Raw genomic sequence first — 26,485 nt, 5'->3', positions numbered from 1 at the left:
ACAATACAAATTTACATTTTCATGTCATGTTGGCTGACCAAAATGATGAGTCACATAATTTCTGTGACTAATGCATAGAATATTCTCCAGCATTTCTAGTAAAGAAGCACTACTGTCATGTGAGAAGAGCCAGATGTCCCTTGATTCATTTCAAGAGACAATTATGTATTTTGACACCTTTTCATGAAATAATAATAATCCTTATATAGAACCTTATCAGTTCATCAAAACATCTCAAAGTGATTGACAGGATTTACTGTAAGGTGTAGTGAATAGTCTATGTGTAGAAGATTTTTATCTCCAAGGAAAGATTGAAATAACAAGAAAATGGAAGCTAGATAGCCCACTGAAACATTAAAAATAGGCATCTCAACTTTGCTCATTGACAGATGATACTAGTTGGTATACTAATTAAAACAAAATAGGAAATTATGCAGCCATCATGTTTGTCGAGACAGACCCACCCTATCCATTAGTGTCAGACAAACTACGGCACAAAGCCCCCCCCCCACCCCCGACACCTCGAGCATTTGCACTGGATTTGGCGAATCTGTTTTGGATGGGTAGTACGTTTCCAGGCTTTTCTTGATTGAATATTTCTTGATTCATTGCACTGATTTATTCCATAAATCAAGATATGTTCAATCAAGAAACTTTATTTTGTTGGCCGACCAAAAAGATTGGTCATCAATGCTTTAGAGCTTCCTTTGCAGGGTTGAGAGCATATCTTACAGCACTTAAGTCTGCTTTAAATTACTGTGGGTATGCCTGGCTTTAATTGTCAGACATATCTAGGCACAGGCAGTTCAGAGACCCTGCTTCACCTTTCACACTCTTTCTACCCCTTACCCCAATATATGATTCAGACACACATTTCATTTTATTCAAGAGCAGAGTGTAGCGGCTAAAGGCTCAACCATTAATAGTCTATGGAGGAAGTAAAGAACGAACTACAGCCACAAGACATTGAGGCTAAAGAGAGAACCAGAAGAAAAAGAGCAAAGGAAACTAACTGAAGGAAACCTCTTAGTTAAAAGGGTTCGTCATGAAAAGTGTCTGGCAGTTACTTATGGCTGCCGGCAAACTTACCCAGACCAAACTCTGTACCCGCATCTCACCGGTTCTGGCCAGCCTCCACTGGCTCCGCATCACCGAACGGATCAACTTCAAGATAATCCCTCAAGAAAAAAAAACAAAATAATAATTTGGTCACGCAATCCATGACTGTTTGTGGGACACTGCTGTGCGCAATTGGCCGTTGCGTTTCGCCCAATTCGCACAGTCAATTCACTTTACGGTATATTCTGTGAAGCGCTTTGAGACGTCTAGAGAACGTGAAAAGTGCTATATCAAAATGCAAGGATTATAAGATCCTCACACTGGTTTTCAAATTCCTTCACTCTCTGCCACTTCCCTACCTTTCCGACCTCACTCCCAATCCACTTCCCGGCACTTCCACTCGTCTGGCACAGGCCTCCTGCTCATCCCTCGTGCCTTTCGCTCAACCATTGGAGGTCACGCTTTCAGCCACTATGCCTCAAACACTCTCCCACCTTGCCCCCACTCTCCCCTTTTTCAAGTCCTGCCTGAACACCTTCCTTTTCGACAGTGCTTAAGGTGACTTCTCCCCCCAACCCCCACCCAGCTTGGAGTCTGTCTCCGCCACTGTTAAGCGCTCTGGGACGCTACCATGCATGGAGGGCGCTATATAAGTGCAAGTTGTTGTTTAAGGAAGAGCTTTTAGCATGTATCATGATGGGGAGAGGAGAAAGAATAGCAAAAGTATAGAGAGAGTGAATGTTAATTAGCAGAAGGGAAATAAAGAGAAACAAAAGCCTGATCGATATTTTTTAAATAGTTATTTTCAATTTACTTTGTTTTAAATAAAATAGACTGTAATGTAGTTTTTGATAGAAAGGAAACCTGCTCTAGCTCTTCTGGGCTTCTAACCAAACTTGCACCGTGTGTGCTGCCTACCCCTCATCCTTTTCTCTGTATCCATTATTCTCAATGTCATCCTTTGCTCTTCCACTCCTGGCCTTCATTTCTCTCTTGCTCAACTCTTCCTAATTGCTTCCTTTCTCTGTGTATTGTTACCCCTCTTTCTGCCCCTCCTCATCCATTCTTGAACCTAGTTTCTTCTCGACAGATCGATCTCTCACAGTCACTACCAGTAAAGTAAGGAAGTAGGAGCTGATGTTCATTATAGTATTGCAGACCTGATTCACCTCACATCAAACCTTTGCCTGTAATCAAATTTTCCTCCCTCAGCATTCCCCATCGGTCCCACCACACAATATGTACACACTAATAGGAAAATAGGCTTTTAAGAGGCTCCCTTTCTCTTGCAAATGGAGCGTGTGCAATAATTGATGCCCTTCTAAGTGACCATCACTGCAAAGTGAAATTGGTATTAAACACAAATATTTACCTCAAGGCTGAACCAAATTGATTTCAGAAGGTGGTGGGTTGATCCAAGAGTAGTTCTTATTTCCGTCCCTTTAGGCAGACACTCGTAAATGCTTGCATCTTATAGCAGATGGTTGATTGATCAACTTGACCACAAGGGCAGCATTCCCTGTACAATTGAGTCCTCTTAAAATTGCACCATCAAATCCTTTTGTATCACAAATTCAAAAACTCCCAACTATATAAAATCAGTGCCTCAAAACCACTTGTCCAAGAATGACCAATAGTTTCTCAATGTTTAAAACATGCAACATTTATTTACTTACTTCAGCACTCTGAAATGACACCGAGTGTCAGACTGCCCATGAAGTGTGCGCATAATAATAAAGTGCTAATGTGGATTTCATTAGCTCTGAACAGCCCGCTTCCCTCAAGGAAATGTTGCTTTTCCTCCCCAAACCCCCACCCCCCCAAAATGAAAGGGCTGCTTTCTCCCCAGGCCAAGGGGTTTGTTAGCTTTCTGCGAACAGTTGTTCACAGTAGCTAATTTAGCTCCATGTATAGGCTGTGTGAAGGAGTGAATATTTTAAGCAGAAGGTTTGTCTACTCAAACACGTACATTGTAATCAGGTTATACAAGTATGTAAGTGAATTGCTGAAGCATGTTGACAATGTTTAATAGAATTTACAAACCGCTGTGCTGTACATTCGTTCTACAAAAGGCAGGGTTAGATTGTGGGTTTCATTGCTCCAGATTCACACAGGTTGAATTCCCAGTTGAGGAAATGTGTCTAGAAAGGGAGCAAGCAGAGACTTAGGACAGTGAAGAATGGGCAATGTAAGAGTAACTCGTCCATGAGTAATGCCCTCACTTCTTAGTAGCTATCTCAACAACAAAGGCCTTGGATCAGGGTGCCTGATTGGTGATGTTATGGCTAAGAAATTATATGTAACATAAAAAAAACTTAATTTTTTCATTTTGAATTTTCTAAAATCACTAAAAAATCTGAATAATTTCATGTTTCTTTGCCATTTGTATTGCTTTTTTAATTTAATTTATTGTAGTCAGTAAATCTCATCTTGTAAGCACAGTTGCTTTAGTTGTCTTTAGCAAGCAACTTTGTAGCTGTGTGGGTGTAAAGGAACATTAGTTGGATAGATTACTGATTCTAGATAAGACTGATGCTTTTTTTAAAAAAAGCTAAGAAATATAAGTAAAAATTGACAAATATTGTAGATTTGTTGTGATTCCAGATGCAAATCAGTGGCTAGTTCCTTCAATAACTCATAGATGATGTTTCTATAACATGCCATGGAGCTCAGTAGATTGAGCACTGTGCTTGGGATGAGAAGGTTCTTTCTCCTGCATTCACTGACCACTTTGAGATTTATAAATGAGTTGTACTAAAGGTAACCATGGTCCCTCTTGCATTGAACTATCTCATCTGCTGGTCTTGGATTGGTGCAGAGGAAGTATACAAGAGTGATACCAGGGATGAAAGACTTTAGATATGAGGAGAGATTGGAGAAGTTTGGTCTATTTTCATTGGCAAAGAGAAGTTGAGAGGGGAACTGATGGAAATGTACAAAATTAATGAGCAGTTTTGACAGGGTTAATAGAGGGAAGCTAGTATGGGTATCAGTGACTAGGGGTCATAGTTATGTTAGTCACAAGAAGAACTAAAGGAAAGCTTAGGCAAAATATTATTCCTGAATTAAAATTCTGCTCTGGCGTTTTACATCTGGAACAGAATAGTGTGTGATTTGGAAAACTGGAATTGCACATTCAGGCATTTATTTACAATAATCCTTGCATTTAATATTATAATAATAATAATCCTTGGACAGCATATATAACGCATTATAATAATATAATAATAATAATCCTTGCATTTGATATTGCGCTTTTTCACGTCTTCTCGATGTCTCAAAGCGCTTCACAGAATATACTGTAAAGTGAATTGACCGTATAGCGCCTTGGGACGTCCTCCTGACGTAAAAGGCGCTTTATAAATGGAATCTTGTTGTTGTTGTTGTATATTTGTGGGCGAAAAGCGACAGCTAATTGCACACAGCAGTGTCCCACAAACAGTCGTAGATTGAAAATGACCAATTTATTATTGTTTTGTTTTTTGGAGGGATTATTATTAGGTGTGTGGAGTAAGGAAACTTGCCCAAGGTTTCGCCCTGCCTGGAATTGAACCCAGGTGTGTCGCTTGCAAGGCAAGTGCTCTAACCACTGAGCTACAGGACTCCGCATTGTCAAGACATCTCAAAGCACTTCACAGGATATACTGTAAAGTGGAATGATTGTATATTTGTAGGCAAAACGCAGAAGGCAGTTGTGCATCGCAGTGTCCCACAAGCAGCCATAGAGTGAGTGACCAATATTATTTAGGGGATTTATTGGCGAGGACACTGGGTGAAACAACACTCTTTTCGAATAGTGCCATGGGATCCTGAACAGGTAGAAGGGATGTGAATTTAACGTCTCATCCGAAGGAAGGCACTTTCGACATTGCAACATACTCCCAGCACTGCACTGAAGTGTCAGTTTAGACTACGTGAGTTCATGTCCCGATGTGGGGCTTGAACCCGTAACCTTTTGACTCAGATTCGAGTGTGCAATCACTCAGCCAAGCTGACGCAAGAATAGTGTTGAAACATCTCAAAGTGCTTCACAGGATTTTACTGTGAAGTGACTGTGTATTTGGAGATGAACGTATCAGCTAACTTGCACACCAGCAGTGACCCACAATCAGCCATGAAGTGAATGACAGGACACTGAGAGAGTCTCCAATCTCTTTTTGAATAGTGCCACAGGAACTTTAATTCTTACCATATTAGTGATAATAGAGGATGTTGTGGTTAACCAATGGAAAAATTAATTGTATTCACTCAATTTCACGGGTCCCAAATTGTGTAGAGGTTTGTATCTTATTGTGAATCTCATGAGGTCAAATTTTTCCAACAGTAAAAGTTCAAGCGGATTCTCTCTACCTCAGATAATAATAATAATAAAAATAATCCTTGCATTTGATATAGCGCTTTTCACGTCAGGAGGACGTCCCAAAGCGCTTCACAGAACACACTGTAAAGTGAATTGACTGTATATTTGTGGGCGAACGTGGCAGCCAATTGCGCACAGCAATGTCCCACAAACAGTCGTAGATTGAAAATGACCAATTTATTATTGTTTTGGGTTTTGGAGGGATTATTATTAGGCGTGTGGAGTAAGGAAACTTGCCCAAGGTTTCGCCCTGCCTGGAATTGAACTCAGATCTCTCGCTTGCAAAGAGAGTGCTTGCACTGAGCTGCAGGACTCCACATTTCAACCCTAACCCTAACCCATAATTCAGGCAGTCTACCCAAGAATCTGCCAACTGTTGCAATAGACCTCAGAGGCACCAAATTTTAAATCACCATTCAGCCAGGAATAGAGTTACCAATATAGTATAATATAGTATAATATATACTCTATTTTTGCCTTTCATAAGACCCCCGGTGCTCACAAAATACATTCTGTCACTGCCGTACTTATATAGTTGGAGAATGCATGCTTTTCTAGAGTCGTATTTCCTTCATATAATTCTTTCAGAATCTAGCCCCCTTCCTATAGATTGTACACTAATCCATGAAGATGAAGTAATCTGGGTGTATCAACCGTTGTTGTGATTTCAGATGCAAATCTGTTTTTGCTATAACTGTTCCATCAATTGTTCCCTATTATATCTTAGATAGAGGGATTGTGCCAGGATCCTGTCTCTTTGTCAGGATGGCATGTCATAAAGATTGGCCATTATCAATTGAAAGAATTGCATTGCTGATGTTTTCAGATCAACAATGCAAATGGCCCAAAGTTATTCAAGTTCACAAATATATATTGTAGTATGGCCTGAATTGCTCTGGGAACTATCCCATGCCTGCAGACAGTCGGCAGCTTTGATCTCATAAGAGAGAAGAACTGCTCCATTTGGGCCTCTTAATTCTTGGAAGTTCAATTTCATAATTTGGAAAATCACTTTGCTAGTTGCTTTGATTTGATTTGGCGTCACGATCAAACAGAGCTTAAAGCTTAGCTTTGCATTCTGCTTAAAGTGATTTCTTATTTCCTCTTTCAATCGGAGACAGTGATTCTAACTTGCTATCCACCTTCAACAACCCATCAGTCAAGAGTTCAATCAGATTTCTTTCTGTAGACACTTGCACTTTAAGTTGTTATGATGATCTTGTTAAATGCTTCCTGAAGTGTCATCAGCTCTATGCTTATAGTCTTTGGACATTAGAACAGAGACTAGGAACATTGGAACAGGAGAAGGCCATTTTATTAGATTCCACTGTACTGCTTTTCTCCATGTCCCTTCATACCTTTACTTCTGAAGCACTTTAAGACATCTTAATGATGTGATAAGGTGCTATATTAAATACAAGAATGATTTGAAAGTTTGGTGCCTCCCTTTGCAAGATTGCTGAGTAAGCCTGCTAAAGTAAAGCCACTCTAACATGATTACCTAGCTCAATATATGTACAGAAACTTTACTAAAATGTCTGTGACAGACCTTTGGTTCAGTAAAGTGGTGATCATCTAAGCAAACAGCAAATTTACATTTAGTACCACGTAAAACGCAAAGCGAGGACATCTTACAATTAATGGTTTACTTCTAAAATAAAGGAGGATAATTCTTACAATATAGATTTCTTTTAAAAAATTGATTGCCATGAGCTAAGTTAACTAAAGCAGCTACAAATTATACACCAATTAGCTATCTAATTGGTTGGCCGAAAACATAGCCAATATCAGATGAAACTCAAATGAATGCACAAAGGGACTTGGCCAATTCAGGATGACGCTAAATTTATTTAAATAATAAAATTGTATTTGCACCACTTGCTGGGTATAGAGGCCGGCTGCCCTGCCTGATTCTCTCTGTAGGTTTCATCTGGTTCAGTTGGTAGCACTCTCACCTCTGAGACACAAGGTTGTGGATTGAAGTACAAGTTGGACTCATATAATAATAATAATAATCCTTGCATTTGATATAGCGCTTTTCACGTCTTCTAGACGTCTCAAAGCGCTTCACAGAATATGCTGTAAAGTGAATTGACTGTATATTTGTGGGCGAAACGGCCATAGTCTCCAATGCAATGCTGGGGGGTGGCATTGTATTGCTGTCCTTGGGATGAGACATTAAAGTAAGGCCCCTATGGTTCTTAAGATAGATGTTAAAAGAGCCCATGACATTATTCAAAAACTTGCATTTATATCGTGCCCTTCACAAAGGATACTGTTTTGGAGTACTTCACATTGATGTGGTTGGACATCGAGTGGAGAAAGAGGGAGAGTGACTGTAGGTGTAGTTTATGAGTTAGGATTTAAGGTGGGATAGTGCGTCAATCTAGATCAATTGGTAGCTCTCTCTCTTCTGAGTCAGAAAGTCGTGGGTTCAAACCCAACATTAGGACTTTGAACTCTAAGTTGACACTCTAGTGCAGTGCTGGGGCTGTCCACTCAGCTCCTGTTAACCTGGCAAGCCAAAGCCCTAACGGTGGCGTGGTCCTAGCTGGATAAGCAGCAGGAAAGCTTTCCAGACAGATAATATAATAATAATAATAATAATAATAATAATAATAATAATCCTTGCATCTGATATAGCGCTTTTCACGTCTTCTAGACGTCTCAAAGTGCTTCACAGAATATACTGTAAAGTGAATTGACTGTATATTTGTGGGCGAACGCGGCAGCCAGTTGCGCGCAGCAGTGTCCCACAAACAGTCGTAGATTGAAAATGACCAATTTATTATTTTTTTTTGTTTTGGAGAGATTATTATTAGGCTCTGTGTGGAGTAAGGAAACTTGCCCAAGGTTTCGCCCTCTGCCTGGAATTGAACTCAGGTCTCTCGCTTGCAAAGCGAGTGCTCTAACCACTGAGCTACAGGACTCCAGATGCTAGATTGTTGGAGGTGCCGTCCTTCAGATGAAATGTTAAAACAAATGGCTAATGAAACGTTAAAGATCTCTATTTGAACTATTTACACTGTTCGAAAAGAGTAGGAACTTTCTCCCTGTGTCCTGATCAACAATCCTCCAAATAAAAATGGTATTCACTTCATGGCTGTTTGTGGGACACTAATGTTCACAAATTGGCTGCCTCTTTCTCCTACAAATACACAGTCACTACACTTCATAGTAAATCCCATGAAGTGCATTTCAACAATGTGGTAAGGCACTATAAAAATGCAAGCATTATTAGTATTTATCTGCAGCACTAATATTTTACTCACATCTGTGTGGTGTGGCATCCTGGCTATTCTTGCTCATAGTGGACTGCAGAATCACAATTAAACCATTCTGCTCAAAATTTAGAAATGAGATAAATGTGTTTAGCAAAGCAGACAGAGAAAAAAAGCTGAGCTTTCTTGAATTCAAAACAAAAAGAGAAATTGAAGTCTTTTTTAATACCTGAAAGTTGACTCGTTGCTTATTTGAGGAAATGAATCAGAAACATGAACTGTGCTCATTTTGGAAGGACATCAAAATACATGTGGCTGTATTATAAGCTTTCCGCTTCTCTTCAAGCTTTGTTCTGCAGAAATTGAGATCTTCAAATTAATATTTCCAAGCAGAATTGGTGGCCAATTTCTATCAACCTGCTTGGGAAACCTCCGAACTCTGGACTGCACTTGAATTTGGTTCACAAAAATGATTGCCTCGTGCCCAAAAATGGTCATCTTTAATGATCAAAGAGATAAATTTGTTCAGTCATTTAATTGTAATAATTGGTACAGTGACTATCAAATCGGGGAAAGGTCTCAAAGCACTTCACAGAATTACGTTCACTTACAAAATATACAGAATGTGTTGTGACTGTATACTTTGTAGGTGAATATAGCAGCCAATTTGTGCACAGCATGTCCCACGATTAGCCATGAAGTGAATAGCCAATTTTATCTGGGCATTGTTCATCTGGGGAACTGCTTTCTCTAAATTAGATAATAACAGATATTTTAATCCAATTTCCCTGGCTTTTCTCTATATCCCTTCATATCCTTACTACCCAAGTATCTATCCACCTATCTTTTAAACATCCTAACTAGTCATGCGTTTACAACTTCCTGACAATGCATTTCACATCCTCACAACACTTTCTGTGAAAAAGTTATTCAAATGTGATATTCAAGGTAGATTTTTTAAAGTAAAAATATCCCATTTAAAACCATTTTGAGCCTTTTCATTTTTAATCTGTGGAGAGTGGCACAAGAATTGTTTCATTATTTGTGGCATGCCCCAAAATTTGCTGGAATTGGAGTTTTTATTGATGGGTTGTTAAAACACCTTAGAGGAGGGGAAAAACCACAGAAAACAGAAATACTGGTTTGATGCTTATCTGAGGCAGAGGATAGAGAGGTGGGACTGAAGGCCAGATGCCATGTAACAGGGAAATAGAAAATAAGAGGGCGAATTGTAGCCCAACCTCTCACTCTTGCCTCGAGAGAACAGAATTGGCAAACTTTGAGAACAGGCCAGTCATTCTTAAATTGCAGGTGGTGCATTGCTCAACGTAAATGGGGAGACAACCAAGGATTTGATTCCGTCTCAAAACTATATGGCACAATTACTACTTGTCCTTGCAACTGCATATTTGATCAGAACAAAGTGTGCTATTTTCAGTACACTTGCAGTTAACTAGAGCTTACACATCTCTGTAGAAACAATGCGTTTAATATGTACATAAAGGTCATAACAGAGAGTCGCTTACAAATGTTTTTTNGGCAGGCCATTGAGGTTGCAAGTCAGCAACTAAGGGTTATAGGATTTGCTAATGCTATTGAGACCCCACACAAGCCTTGGGACAAACTATTTATTGCCACTTTGTATTGTCAGGATGTTCTTGAGGTCTGAGTTGTATTCTGAAATGAACGTGCAATTTTTTTCAGACTGCGACAGTTGGACCAGCACTGTCAGGCCAGTGCACAGCAAGTGGTGGAGCTGCTGCATAAGCAGAACGAGCTGCTGAGGGAACGCCAGGCGCTCACAGAAAAGGTGCAGGTGGTGAAGTTATCGGAGAGCACGGAAGCCAAAGTAAGGCTTGACTGTAGCACTGCTGCATTAAGCTGACAGTGCTTTGTCACCACAAATTATATCAGTCACACACATTGCATTTCAAATTAAGAGAGAAGTCTTGACAGCAGCCTCATACACCAAGCGATGAACCAAACACAGTATAATCTATTTATATGAGTATGTCTTGAGAGGTTCATACCATCTACTAATAAGTTTGGGGGCAATAATTCTGCCCACTCGGCTCCCGTTAACCCTGCAAGCCAAAACCCTACTTATTAGGGTGATCCTAGCTGGACAAACAGTGAGAAGCTTGTCAGACAGTGCTCTCAATAGCACACTGTGTGGTTTAGCTGATCAGACTCCAGAAATACCCAAAAACACACTCAGGGTCCTGAAGCTTTGGCTCCAGCCTGTACCTAATCCTCTTAAAATTAAGTAAGCAGGGTGTATCTCTCCAGGGAAAGAGTGCACATTCTGTTCCAGACAGCGGGATATTTCCATGTGTAGGTGGCATATATATGAGGAACATTGTCTTGTTCGGATACTCTGAAGAAGCTGATAGGTTTCTACATATGCCAGACAACGGATAAGCAAAAACTGTTAAAAAGGAAAATAACAAATGCTAGACCAAGGTCCGTCTAGTTCGCCTTCCACCAGAACTATACACAGTACTCTAAGTATGGTCTCACCAATTATTTGTACAGTGGCAGGATTACCCCACTATTTCGACTTGCTATTGATCTTTTGATACATCCCAACATCTGGTGCTTTACTCACTGCCACAGAGCATTGCTGGGAGAGCTTCAATTTATTGTAAGTCAGGACGTCCAGGTCCTTTTCATTTTCCATACATATTATTTTCCTTCCGTTCAAATAATAGTCCCTTCTAGGATGTTTTGGCCCATGTGAAGTTCTTAACATATCTAAATTCACGGACAATTCGAAGGTAGGTGGGAGAGTAAGCTGTGAGGGTGACACACGAAGAATGCGATGGGAAATAGACAGGCTAGGTGAGTGAAGGTGGCAGATGGAGTATAACGTGGGGAAGTGTGAAGTTATTCACCTAGGTAGTAAAAATAAAAAGCGGATTATTTTATAGAGGGGGAGAGACTAGGTAGTGTTAGTGTTCAGAGGGATTTGGGTGTCCTGGTACACCAGTCACAAAAAGTTAGTATGCAGATACAGCAAGCAACTAGGAAGACTAATGCCATGTTGGCGTTCATTGCAAAAAGGTTAGAGTACAAGAGTAGGGAAGTCTTGCTGCAGTTGTATAAGGCCTTGGTGAGACCGCACCTAGAATATAGTATGCAGTTTTGGTCTCCTTATTTAAGAAAGGACATACTCGTCTTAAAGGGGGTGCAGCGTAGATTCACTAGGTTGGTTCCTGGAATGAGGGGGTTGACCTATGAGGAAAAGTTGAGTAAACTAGGCCTATGTTCTCTAGAATATAGAACATAAGAATTAGAGATGATCTTATAGAAACCTATAAGATTCTTAAGGGTCTTGACAGGGTAGATGCCGTGAGACTGTTTCCCCTGGTTGGAGAATCTAAAACTAGGGGTCATAGTCTCAAGGTTAAGGGTCAGCCTTTTCGAACTGAGTTGAGGAAACATTTCTTCACTCAGAGGGTAGTGAATTTGTAGAATTCTCTACCCCAGAAGGCTGTGGATGCTCAGACTTTGAACATACTCAAGACTGAGGTTGATAGATTTCTAAAGGATAGAGGGATTAAGGGATATGGGGATAGGCCGGGTAAATAGAATTAGGTTAGAAGATCAGCCATGATCTTATTAAATGGCAGGGCAAGCTTGTGGGGCCGAATGGCCTACTCCTGCTCCTACGTCTTATGGTCTACTTTACATTTTCCACATTGAATTTCATCTGCCACCGATCTGCCCAATTCCCAAGAATGTTCAAATCATCCTGTAAACTACTTTGTTCATTTACACAATCTATCACCTTCATTAGCTTTGTGTCATCTGCAAAGATAGCCACTGTGCTTGCGACTCCCAGTTCCAGATCATTTACAAAAATATTAAACAAAAGAGGTCCCAAAACAGGCCTTTGTGGAACTCCACTGGTAACATTTTCCCAATCTGATCACATTCTCTGTACCACCCCCTCTGGGTTCTTCCGGTCAACCAATTGCGTATCCAATGTAATATATCTCCACTGATTCCTGCTTTTTTTACTTCCAGTACCAGCCTCTCAAAAGGAACTGTATCAAAGGCCTGACTGAAATCCAGATATACAATATCCACAGCTTTACCCTTGTCAATTTCCCTTGTCACAATGTCAAAGAAAACCAGTAAATTAGATTGGCAAGACTTCCCTTCATGAACCCATATTGGCTATCATTTATGATATTATTTCAGTCCAGATGCTCCATGATTTTAGCTTTGATAAGAGTCTCCATAATTTTACTCATAATGGACTATCCTTTGGGGGATGGGGAGCCAGGCGATAGGGGTGATAGGGTCATAGAGCCTGGTGCAGCAGCTAGAGTTCTGAATGACCCAGAAAACTACAAACTTACTGTTCTGTAGTTTCCTGGGTCACTTTTGTTACCTTTCTTAAAAATAGGAGTAACATCTGCCTTTCTCCAGTCCCCCGGCACCTCTCCAGTATTCAGTGCTTTTTGAAAGATTTGTGCCAGTGTTTCTGCGACTTCCTCCCTTAGTTCATTAAGGATGCTCGGATGCAATTTATCCGGCCCCTGAGAATTATTTACCTTAAGTTTACACAGTTGTTTGGCAACCATGCTGATAGTGAATAGTGTTGCATCATTTCTCTGCGACATCCTTGAGTTCTCTTTCCAGATCAGATAGGTTACCCATCTCCTCCTTGGTAAAGACTGATGCAAAAAACTTATTTAGTACTATTGCAGCCTGAGCAGCATTACTTGTCATGTTCTCTCCCGAACCCACCTTCAGTGGTCCTATTCCATTGCTTGTTTTTCTTCTACTCTTAATGTAATTAAAAAACTTTTTGTTATTATCCTCCACATCTCTTGCCATGTTCAATTCAAAGCTTTTCTTTGCCATTCTGATGGCTTTTTTACAGTCCTGGCATCTTTCTGGTATTGAGTCCGACTTATTTATGTGCCATTTCCCTTCATGGCCTTAAAAATGCTTTTTTTTTCCTCTTTATGATTTGCTTTGTAGCCGGGTCCAACCAGACAGGAGTGCCTTTAAGCTTGGTACCTTTGCTTTGCATACTTAAGAGTAACCAAACCAAGCTGAGAGTTCCATGCATCCCACTTGCACATGGAAATCCCAGGGATAGGGTACACATTGTTCCATTGCCTTCATAATCACCTCCTTGAATGAACTCCATAGGTCCTCCTCTCCCATTGCCATATTTAAGCCTGCCAGGCTCACTCCGACTAGACTTCTCAAGTGCGCAGTCAGTCCTCTTGAAATTTGTTTGAGTTTTTATAATCTCATCAACACTTATGATGTCAAATATGACTGCATTGTGATCGCTGTTGCTTAATGTTTCTCCCACCTTTACGTTGGAGATTTGGTCATCCCTGTTGCTCATTATCAAATCCAAAATGTTGTCTCCCCTTGTTGGCTCTTTTACAAACTGAGTCATAAAACAGTCTTTCATTAACTCTAGAAACTCCTTCCCTATCTTACCAGTATACACATTATTATCCCAATCAATTTCAGATAAATTAAAATTTCCAATCACTATGGTTGGTCCCTTACTAGTAGCCTTCCTTGTCTCATCCTACAGTTCCTGATTGAGGCTTTCACCCTGGCTTCGGGGTCTATAGCAGATCCCCAGTAATAGCTTACCTCTGTTACCATCTTTTAATTGTACCCAAAGTGATTCTGTATCTATCCTTTCCTTTTTATATTTTTTATGAAAATGCTTTGCCAAAAAGTTTAACTCATTTAAAAATATACAGTCAATCCACTTTAAAATCTATTCTGTGAAGCGCTTTGAGACGTCTTAACGATGTGATAAGGCTCTACGTCAAATGCAAGGATTATTATTATTATAATAAAATGCTATGGCTAATTTTGCTTGTTTTTATTTAACCCGTCCACTTAGTTGTTCAGCATTCAGATGATTGTACTAATTTACAGGTGCTACACTTGCAATTTTTATTTAAAGCTGGGACACCTGGAAAGTCTGTCTTGGCTTCACAGGCCTGTAAGTATAGTGATCTTGTTGTTATACATTTACAGTCATATTTCCAAGTCCCATCATGTCCTCCCCCAACATTCACATCCGCTCACCTCCAGGGGTGGCTTCAGAATGATTTTTTTTTGGTCAGCCAGGTGTCTTGATACATATGTAAACCTATCACCATACTTAAGAGTAAGAAAACCAAGCTTGCACATGAAATCCCAGAGATAGATTGTTGGAATGGAATGCGCACTCTCTCCCTGGTGGGAAGGATCCTGCTCACCTAATTCCGGAAGGTATTAGGCGCAGGTTGGCAAAAACTAAGGCTTTGGGACTCCAGGGTGTGTGATGGGGTACTGCTGAAGTTTAACAGCTCAAACCACATAACTTGCCATCAGTATTGCTGTCTGGTAGGATTTCCCGCTGCATGTCCAGCTACCCATTGTCAGCCACTCCATTAGGGCTTTGGCTTGCAGAACTAACAGGATCTGAGTGGATTGACTCCCTGCCCCCAATGACTGGTCTGCCCTTCAAGGTCCTCCCGATGAGCCAGGCTGGCTGTGCTGTCATCAGCAGTGCCCTGGAGAACTGGTTCAGGAAACGGGCTACCGAGACCACCACAGAGTCCTGGCTCGATTCAGATATTCTGTCACATTGGAGCCAGTTCAGCTCCAAGAAGACCCCGCTTACCTCTACCTCAGAATGATATGATCAGGAGCAGGAACCCCTGGCTGATAGCTTTTCTCCTCCCCAAATTTTAGAACCCAATTGCTCTCCCTCTAAAATCTAAAAAAAATCTGCTCACTCAGCACACACAAAACTATAGAAATGTACTACACATCTCTGTGCTGGCTCTTTTATGAGAAATTATTTCAGTTCCGTTTCCCTCCCTTCCATTATACCCCTTTATCTTACTCCTTTTGGGGTATTTATCTAGTCCCCTTGGCTTTCCCAGTCTGTGTGGCTCAGCCACTCACTGAATAAATATACTTGGCCATCGAAAGCTCTCAATTAGATTTCTTAACTTTTCCTTTGGTATAGATTTACTTTTCAACCTGTAGGAAGGGCAGAGAGGAACAACGTCATGTGGGATGGTGCATTTGAAGAGATTGGAGTTGGTTAGTAACTTTGCAACATTACATAATTGAGAAGAATATGTGTACATTTCGAAGAACAGCGCATCACTTTTATTAGCTTCTCTCAGTATAATGTGGACAAGTAAATCATCGTCTAATGCTAGGTCAGTGGTAGCACTCTCATCTCTCAATCAGAAGGTTTGTAGGTTCAAGCACCACATCAGGACTTGAAATCACATAGATTAAACTGGCACTCCAATGCAATCCCGGAAGGTTGTTGCATTGTTGGAGGTGCCGTCCTTTGGATGAGACGTTAAACTGAGGTCCTGTCTAACTATTCAGGTGGACTTTAAACATCCCATGGCACTATTCAAAAAGAGAAAGGAGTTTCTCCTAGTGTCCTGGCCAACAAATTCCTCCAAATAAAATTGGTTACTCACTTCATGGGTTGTGGGATATTCCTATGTGCCAATTGGCTGCCGCGTTTCGCTCACAAAATACACAGTCAATCCACTCTGCTGAGCAAAGGGAGTGGACAGGTTGATATGGCATTAGCAGGTCAAAGAGGTAGGAATGAGGCAAGGCCGGGGAGGGCTTTGAAGGCGAGGATGAGGATTTTGAATTATTCTTTGGGGGATGGGGAGCCACTCGAGCCGGGCGATAAGGGTGATAGTGTCACAGAGCCTGGTGCGGGAGAGGACAGCAGCTACAGAGTTCTGAATGATCTGCAGCTTGTGGGGGGAAGAGTTGGTAAGGCCGTCAAGCAGGGAGTTGGCATAGTCGAGCCTAGATGTTACGAATGCATAGATGAGGGTCTTAGTGGCCTGTGGGGAGAAGCAGTAGTGGAGACAAAATGGTTTTACAGGGTAAGATAAGCGTATTTTTGGCCTTTGGGTTCTTCATGTTGTGAGTAACTCATAGCTTTTTCAGAACTGTTATTGTTATAGTATAAACTTACAACTACTGTTTTTCTTTAACAAAATAGCAAAAAAAAAAAATCGAGTTGTCCACCTAATCCAGTGCTATCCCTGGCATCCTAGTTTTCAAACAGGGTTAATACTATTTTTGGCAAACCTGATATAGCAGGCCCCGGTTGCCATTAAAAATAGGCTCAACCTGCATCTTATTTTGTATTATCAAAGTGATAGACTGAGTGCTGAGCAAGCCAGACAGTTCTGTCTGCTTATCTGTGGAGCATCAAAAAGCATTCTATTTGCACTTTAGTTTCAGAGCACGTTTGTCCTAGGAGAGGTTCTTTAAACATGATTGAAAGGTCAGATACTGACTATGCCATCCTGTCGCACACAACTTTAGAATGTATAGTTCTGAGAATCCTGCTTATAACTATTGGGGAGAAAATTCACTTGGGTCTAGATTCCCTCTATTATTATTTTAGAGCATCCAGAATTTGTCAAGATCCTCCTCTTCAACCGCACATTTGGTCATCTTCCTACACCCTCCCCACCGATCCAGGTCGAAACCCCCGGCTCAGGTCCAAATCTAAGAATGTTACCAGGCCTAAAATGGTTAGGTTACAAGGAAAGGCTGCGTAAACTTGGATTGTATTCCCTTGTATTCCATATTACTACCAAAACCCTATGAACCTCATTCTTGAAGGTGTAAATGGATCCAGCATCCACCACCATTTGAGGGAGAGAATTCCAGATTTCTACCACCCTTTGAATGAAAAAATGCTTCCTGATTTCAATCTTAAATGGCCTGGTTCTAATTTTGAGACCATTCCCCCTTGTTTTAGATTCCCTCACCAGAGGAACTAGCTTCTCTGTATCTACCCTATCGATTCCCCTTATCATCTCAAATCACCCCTCAACCTTCTAAACTCAAGAGAATATAATCCAAGTTTATGCAGCCTTTCCTCGTAATCCAACTCTTTTACGCCTGGTAACATTCTGAGATTTGGACCTGAGCCAGGGGTTTGGACCTGGATCGGTGGGGAGGGGGTGACCGAAGGCGTGGTCGGAGAGGAGGTTCTTGACAAATTCTGAATGCTCTAAAATAATAATAATCCTTGCGTTTGATATAGCACTTTTCACATTTTCTAGACGTCTCAAAATGTTTCTAAAGTGAACTGACTGTATATTTGTGGGCGAAACGCGGCAGCCAATTGCGCACAGCAGTGTCCCCAAAACAGACGTGGATTGAAGTGACCAATTTTCAATTTTAGTTTTCTTTCTTGAGGGATTATTATCAGGCATGTGGAGTAAGGAAACTTGCCCAAGGTTTCGCCCTGCCAGAAATCAAACCCAGGTCTCTCGCTTGCAAGGCGAGTGCTCTAACCACTGAGCTACATAAATAGAGTAAATCTAGACCCAGGTGGAATTTCTTCCCTTTGTTTAAACTCAAAGATTGGGGTCTAATTTGCAATGCTTCAAGGCGGATTTCCTAATCGGAATGTGTAATCATCAAGTTTCCAAAACATTGAATGTAATAAAAATGTCATTACAAGCACACATCAACACAGTCACTGCAGTTAACAGCAAGAGGAACTTCTGGTTCCATTTTTTCACCATCTTTTCTCGTTTGATCAGTGTTAGTCTGGAGTAGCCCCTCATCATTATTAACTTTGGACTCTACTAGGTCCAGAAGTGAGACATTTTATATAAATACGGGATGCTCTAAAATAATAATAATCCTTGCATTTGATATAGCACTTTTCACATCTTCCAGATGTCTCACACGCTTCTAGGACCAAAAGTGAGACATTTTATACAACAATCTGGTACATACAACAGTATTCCATCACTGCATAGTTTGTGACTAAGGAAAACACAGCAGTTCTGAAGGGTGAAAAGATAAGTCATTTTTATTTCAGGATCCTTACCTGCCAGATTTTCCAGCCATGGTCAGCACCCAGCATAGAGCAAATGTGATTATCAAGATAGTGTTTGAGAGTTTACACTCTAGCTAGAGTGGAGGTGGGTGGGACACATCGTGCTCAATCTTTCTCAAGAGTTCTGAACTGATTTTCTCAGTGCTCAAGATAACACACTTTGCATCCATCATATTGTGCAGTCCTGTCAATATCTGTCTAGAGTGATTTTCTCACTGGTTCGTTTCAGAATGGGAGTTAGCCACCTCGAAGGAAGGGTAGTGATATCAAGAAGAAACAGTGACTTCATGTTGAAGTAAAATGAAGCAGAATTAACAGAGATAGCTCATGTAGATTTGTCAGACATTGTCAAAAATCTGAGAGTGCTGTAAATTTATTACAACTGAAATATTAATAAATACATTTTCTACCTTTATAAAGCAGAAGTGCAATGTAATGTGCACCTCTCAGACACACATGTACAGCTTTTTACATAGTATTTATTCTGAAGTAAATATCTATATTTGTAATTCCACTTTAAATTACCAAAGCTCTTAGTATCTATTAATTGAGTTAAATACTGTATTTACTTGATTCTATTGCACAGGTCTTTTGAATGAATGAAATTTAATGCAGAGAAGTATGAAGTGATGCGTTTGGGAGAAAGAATGAGAGGCAATACACACTAAATGGTACAGTTTTAAAGGAGGTGCATCGGTGGATATTAATTTAAAAAGAAAATAATTGGAGGCCATGGGATAAGAGCAGGGCGGTGGGACTACTTGATAGCCCTTTCAAAGAGCTGACACAGGCACGATGGGCCGAATGGCCTCCTTCTGTGCTGTAGGATTCTATGATTGTTATATGTAGCCCAGAAATCGAGGGTCACCTTAAGATCAAAGGCACTTTAAAATTGCAGGCAATTGCAGGTCGATTTGGGAGATTTCAATCTCTGCATTAGTGTCAACATACTTCTAACCCAAGCAAGTGAAGCAGCGGGATGCCATGATGCCTGACTCCCCACGCGCCCCCAACACTGCACAGCCTGAAGTACGGCAGAATGGTTATTTAGTGGTTATCTCTGACAGGAAACAACTGGATAAAACAATAGAAACATATCACAATCCAACAAAACATTGTTGGGGAGAAATTCCATCGAGGTCTAGATTTACTTTATTTATGTAGCATTTTAGAGCATGCAAAATTTGGTAACGGTATTAAACAAAGACGTCCTGGATCACCGTGGCTATGCTTTGGTGACAGTTATTTTACTCAACAAACTGCAGTTTGACTTTGGATTTCGGATATATCCTATATTCAGATATAATATATCCTATATTCGGATATAATATATCCTATTCGGATGTAAAATATCCTTTGGATATATATCCGGATATAATATGAAGGCAGCAAATCAACCAACCTCAGCGTATGGGGTTGAAAAGCCAGTTCATAGAAAAACGTGGGGTCATAGGAAGAATGTAAGAGTTGCTCAGTCAGAGAGGCAAGGACAAAAAGATCAGTATAAACGGATTCAAGAAATCACAAGAGGTTAGGATGAAGGCAGCCCTTCGGCCCATTTGATCTCATCCTACCAGAATACCCACTCTGCCATCCTCATCAAGCTGCTTTTGAAATGAGTCCAGTCATCTGGACTGACCCACCTTCCTGGGAACCTGCTCCATTTATTACTTACCCTTGAAGTAAAGAAATGCTTCCTGATGTCTTTCCTAAAATTGCTTTTTGCAACCCTAAACCTGTGTCTTATACTGATCTGTCATTGCTCCCTAAAGTATTGTTGCGGAAGCTCGTACAGTACTGTCTGATCTAACAGGGATGAGTTGTTCCTTTCCAGTTTGCTTCTAAATCACTCTTAGTGGGTTTTTACCTTCCAATCACAGACCAACTTAGTGAATCATGTGTTACAGGCTACCTACAGAAAGGAATGTCCTGACAATACTCAGTCATTAAAAGATAGATAGGGTGGTCTTTGCAACAATCACAAGTCACAGAGTAAAGTGTCACAGTTGATGGAAGGAGCAGATTGTTATTATGTTACAAATTAGAAAAAAACAATGTTTCGATACTATAATATATATAATAATCCTTGCATTTGATATAGCGCTTTTCACGTCTTCTAAACGTCTCAAAGCTCTTCACAGAATATACTGTAAAATGAATGTAAAGTGAATTGACTGTATATTTGTAGGCGAAACGCGGCAGCCAATTGTGCACAGCAGTGTCCCACAAACAGTTGTGGATTGAAGTGACCAACTTATTATTATTGTTTTTTTCTCTTGAGGGATTATTATCAGGCGTGTGGAGTAAGGAAACTTGCCCAAGGTCTCGGGTCTCTCACTTGCAAAGCGAGTGCTCTAACCACTGAGCTACAGGACTCCACACGGATACCACTGTATTTGTGTTGCTTATTACCGACGTACAGAAATTAAACAGCAGGTTCAATGAAGGAAGGTTATTGTTTTTAGCAACAGGAACAGGAAACTGTGCTTTGGACTAGCCATGCTCATCTTTACACCCAAACATACATGATAGCGACCAGCATATTAGACGCCAGGGAATTATCGCAGGTATTTCACAATAATAAGCACTCAGAGATGCCAGCCTGTGTGAGAGATACTATATGAATCCAAGATGTTATATTTTGAACAGAATAATCTTTCTGCAAAATGTCCAAAAATATCTTGATATTATATTCTTAAATTCATTACATTTCTGAGGGTCAGAGTTTTTTTAAAATTCACAGCAATGGCACAGACTTTACTTATAAAGTACAAGACTGTTTCCTTAAGCAAAGTGAACTGACACAATTTAATGGATTCTCATATTACTCATCTCACCAGAGGTTTCTTATCAAGATCAGTGCCCTTCCTGTTTTGTACAGCTGGATGGCCCTTTGCGAACTGAACCAGTCACAGTAAACAGGAATGGTACAAAGTCATTTCTTTGTTCCTGAAAACAGGAAGTTTTACAACATGTGCCCAGAAGCATTTTTTGCTGCTGTTATTTGACTGCTTTGGGCAGCACAATCAACCAGTCAGTTATCCCACAAAGCTCTTTCTGGTAGAACATAATTACCCAACTAGAAGTGAAAATCTGCGACATTTTGTTCCTCGCTGCTTGGTTCCAAAAGCACTTGTTTACTGCAGCAGTAACATCAGCCACTGGTGAGATTTCCAAGAATCGTGTAGATATGGGAAGTGGAATATATAATTGTGATTATTTTTTAGAAGTTTATCTTATAATACATCCTTTCCCCCTTCTTTCAGCTGCATGGTGTACAATGAAGATGGACTGAACCTCAAACGAATTTCAATCTCCACTTTGACATTTTTCACTAAATATTTTTCATTGTCAACAATATTTTTTGCTACTCAGTCACATGGGATGCAAATGGTCGAGTCCGCTGGATGAACTGGGTGATTTGGATTTGGGGTAAACTTCTGATTCCTGGAGCCTTTTTAGAATAGATGATTCGTGGCTCAGGGAAGCAAGAAGCCTGGACGTGATAAAAGCATGAACGAACCTCTCACTAGTTCCACAAATGCGTATTAATTAAAATGTTACTCTGCGTTGAACAATATTAGTTGTATAGCACAATAAAACTGAATAAACATCTAGAAGCTCAGGAAGTTCAGAAAACTGATATTTTAGTTGCATTCAAATAAACAGTTTTGCACTATAAAACTTCCTTAGTCTCTTAATTTCAAGAAACAGATGATCCACTTATAGGGAGAAGATATTGATGCATCTAAAATATAATTAGCAGTAATCTTTATAACAATTGTCTCCAAGATGGCACCTGCTATGTGTCTTTGTTCTATAGCTTTTATATCTTGTACGATATACAAATTCAGATGCATAAACTACTTTCACCTCAATTTTTAAAATTATTTGTTTCTCTATTTTGTATCACATTGTAAAGTATTTTATATTTATCACATTGTATTAATTGAATATCTTTATTGTGACAAACTTGAAATGTATAGAGAAAAGCTTGAGCTGTTTTTGCTAAATACGATAATTAAAATTTATTTTTCTACAAGCTCTAAAATGAGTGTGAAAAAGCTTGTCTCATTACTACACAATGATGTTACTTCATGATGATGTTTGTTTTTGTATCTTTTTAGCACTTATAATAGGAATGTATTTCTGTGAAGAGCACATCAGGAATACTTAGCACAAATATTAAGGTACCATCTGACAAACCAACCAGAGTTTGATGATGATCGTATTTGAATGTTCCCAAATCACCCTGAATGTTAGGATTGTCTTTGTAATAAGTTTGGCCCATTTTCTACTGTTTCATTATGAACAAGATCATCAAAGCATCTCCAAATATCCACTCACTCTCCCCCTCTAAAGGTTCACACATAATTTCTTCTGTCATTATCTAGCTGCACCTGGGACATTATACAAGTAGAGTAACAATTTAAATTTACATTTATATTGAGCCTTTCATATCAGGAGGCAGTCCCAGGGCGCTAACAAACCTGGCTTGGCACCCAAGCACATCAAGAATCTGGGTGCAACAATGAAGAGCAACATAACAAATGAAAAAGCAAAGTTTCAGAAATATCAGAACGAGAATCTTAAGAGTAAGGAAGGTCTGAGGGCATTACACATGGAGTTTGAACTGCTTTTAATTACAATACAATTCAGAATTACATTTCTAAAGCGCCTTTCACATTGGGCGGACGTCCTGAGGCACTGAACAGTCAGGGATGGTCAAAGAGGAGGCTCTCTGAAGGCATGGTCGAAGAGGAGGGTTTTGAGGCATGCCAAGGGAGAGAGTGAGGCGAAGGGAATGTGGGATGGAGTTCCAGAGGTTGGGGGCAGAGAGGCTGAAGGCCCGACTGCTGATGGTGGGGCGGGAGACACGGAGCAGACCGGAGCCTACTGAGCAGAGGGAGTGGGCATGTTGATAAGAGGTTAGCAGGTTGGAGTGGTAAGGAGGGGGCAAGGCTATGGAGGGCCTTGAAGGTGAGGATGAGAAATTGGAACTTGATCCTCTGAGGGATGGGACTATTAACAAAATAGTACATATTTACATTTGGTAATTTAACATTCAATCAAGCTCTACATGGAGAGTGCTGTAGCTCAGTGGTTAGAGCACTCGCTTTGCAAGCGAGAGACCTGAGTTTAATTCGAGACAGGGCGAAACCTTGGGCAAGTTTCCTTACTCCACACGCCTAATAATAATCCCTCCAAAACCAAAAACTATAATAAATTGGTCATTTTCAATCTATGACTGTCTGTGGGACATTGCTGTGCGCAATTGGCTGCCGCGTTCGCCCACAAATATACAGTCAATTCACTTTACAGTGTGTTCTGTGAAGCGCTTTGGGACGTCCTCCCGACGTGAAAAGCGCTATATCAAATGCAAGGATTATTATTATTATTATTACTACATGCAATACCAAAGTATGCAAAAATTGCTAATAAGAACTCACTGACTTACTTACTTAGGTGGAGTCCTGTAGCTCAGTGGTTAGAGCACTCGCTTTGCAAGCGAGAGACCTGAGTTCAATTCCAGGCAGAGGGCGAAACCTTGGGCAAGTTTCCTTACTCCACACAGAGCCTAATAATAATCCCTCCAAAAAAACAAAACAATAATAAATTGGTCATTTTCAATCTACGACTGTTTGTGGGACATTGCTGTGCGCAATTGGCTGCCGCGTTCGCCCACACATACAGTCAATTCACTTTACAGTATATTCTGTGAAGCACTTTGGGACGTCCTCCCGACGTGAAAAGCGCTATATCAAATGAAAGGATTATTATTATTATTACCTCGACCAATTTACAGCACTGCACCTGGGGCAATCAGATTAAGACAATAATGCTTAGTGAAAGCAATAGACTGTTCCTACAACTTTGAGAAACCATCCATATGTTTGTTCCAGATGTGGCCACTGCCTAAATAGTTTATGCTCTGACTTTGTCTGGTGGGTCCTGCCCTCCTAGGAAGTAATAAGAAAATTTATTCTGCTGCGCACTTCATTAATCTTGGTTTAATAATGCACTTGCCAAGCTTTTGTTACCAGAGAATAATAATTGCCGAACTTAGTAGAAACATTACATCTGCACAGAAAGATGAAGCTCTGTGCACAACAACCAATAATTAATTCTGATCAAATTCAACACCAACAAGATTACATTTGTATAGTGCCCTTTCACGTCAGGAGGACGTCCCAAGGTGCTGGACAGAGTACAGCATTTCAGGCCCGAGCTGGGGTCAGGGTGGGAGAAGGGCGGGGAAGGTGGGTGGCCGATGACATGGTTGAAGAGGAGGGTTTTGAGGTGGGACTTGAAGGAGGCTAAGGAGGGGGTGAGGCGGAATGACTGGGGGATGGAATTCCAGAGGTTGGAGGCAGAGTGGCTGAAGGTTCTCCCGCCAATGGTGGGACGGGTTGGTCGGGGGACGTGGAGCAGGACAGAGCCGGCTGAGCGGAGGGATTTAGGAGGTCGCAGATTCAAATGGCAGAAACTAAAACAGTGCACCTCAAATATAAAATTAAAGGTACTTTTGAACACTTTCTGAATTTGCATAGAACACAGATAATGATAATAAGTTGAATTTTTATAAATTGTTTTAAATAGCGAATTTTCTAATGTGATCCTCGCTGTACTTGTCTGATCATTCACTAGATCCAACTAATTCAAAACATCTTTAAATCTCACTTTAAAATCTACACCTGTGACCTTGTGAAGTCACGTAGATGAAGGGTGCAATACTATAATGCAAGTTGTAGTAGTACATAGCTCATTTGACCAAAATAGGTGTTACCAAATTGAAATGTCAATATATTTTACGGCAATATCGTCATTTAATACAACCTATATTCACGTTGCGAGGATGTTTCAAAGCATTTAACAATGCTTCATTATATATTGGCAAATATATATTAGCCCAGGAGGGGTTCAGATACACCAAAATGATACCAGGGATTAAAGGGTAAAATTATAAGGACAGGTTGCCTAAACCCGGTCTATTCCGTTGAGTTTAGAACGGATAATGAAGGGATTCAAATGTAAATACAGAGAAACTATTTCCTCTAGTGGTGGAATCCAGAATAAGGGGGCATAATCTTAAAATTGGAGTCAGGCTCTGATTTCGGAGTGAAATCAGGAGCATTTTTTCACACAAAATGTAGTGGAAATCTCTGCCCCCAAAGTTGCAGCAGCAAATAGCCCATTTGACCAAAATAGACAAGTTACCAAAATCAAAATGTCATTTGAATGGATGCTGGATCCATTCAAATTTTCAAATCACTGAGGTGGATAGATTTTTGTTATGTCAGGATATCAAGGGACATGGGGCAAAGGTGAGTATTTGAAGTTGAGGTATAGATCAGCCATGATCTAATAAATGGCGGAACAGGCTCGAGGGGCTGAATGGCCTACTCCTGTTCCTATGTTCCTAATATTTGATGGATGCTCAAACAGAGTGGGAGCTGAGGGGAATGGAAAGGGAAATATGATTGAAAACATGATCAAAGAGGAACATTTTGAGATGTGCCTTGAACAAAGGGAGGTAGGGAGCAAGTCAGAGGGATTCCAGGGAGGAGTTCCGGAGAGCAGGGGCAGAATGGGAGGTGGGACTGAGAAGGCAGGAGATGTGAAATAGGCCAGTATTTTCTGAGGAAAGTGACCTGGTTGGTAGGGTTGAAGAGGGTCGCAGAGGTTGGGTTGGGCGAGACTGTGGAGGGATATGAGGTGAGAACAAGTATCTTGAACTTAATCCGCTGGAGAACAGGAGCCAGTGCAGGATGGAGGTCATAGACAGAACCTGGTGCGGGAGCGAACACAGGCTGCAGAGTTCTGGATACTCTACAGTTTGTGCAGGGAAGAGCTGGAAAGTCTGGTGAGCATTTAACAACTTTTTTCCCAATTGATTTGAATGGACACCACAACATGAACAGATTCAAGGACAATTATGAAGACAAG

At 40.5% G+C, this 26,485-nt stretch overlaps 1 protein-coding gene across 1 annotated transcript in view; it reads left to right on the top strand.

Moving 5' to 3' along the window:
• sdccag8 (SHH signaling and ciliogenesis regulator sdccag8) overlaps nt 1-22,579 on the top strand; it is a 157,704-nt gene extending 135,125 nt beyond the window's left edge. Inside the window, exons 17-18 of the mRNA XM_007898417.2 lie at nt 10,345-10,489; nt 21,805-22,579. Of these exons, the coding sequence (XP_007896608.2) occupies nt 10,345-10,489; nt 21,805-21,822 (163 nt within the window). The 3' untranslated portion in view covers nt 21,823-22,579. The remainder of the gene's footprint in view (nt 1-10,344; nt 10,490-21,804) is intronic.
• The last annotated feature ends 3,906 nt before the right edge of the window (nt 22,580-26,485 follow it).

The sequence above is a fragment of the Callorhinchus milii genome, unplaced genomic scaffold (genome assembly GCF_018977255.1).
Source record: "Callorhinchus milii isolate IMCB2004 unplaced genomic scaffold, IMCB_Cmil_1.0 Scaffold3, whole genome shotgun sequence".
NCBI classification, from domain to species: Eukaryota; Metazoa; Chordata; class Chondrichthyes; order Chimaeriformes; family Callorhinchidae; genus Callorhinchus; species Callorhinchus milii.
This window is presented reverse-complemented; position numbering and strand designations above follow the sequence as displayed.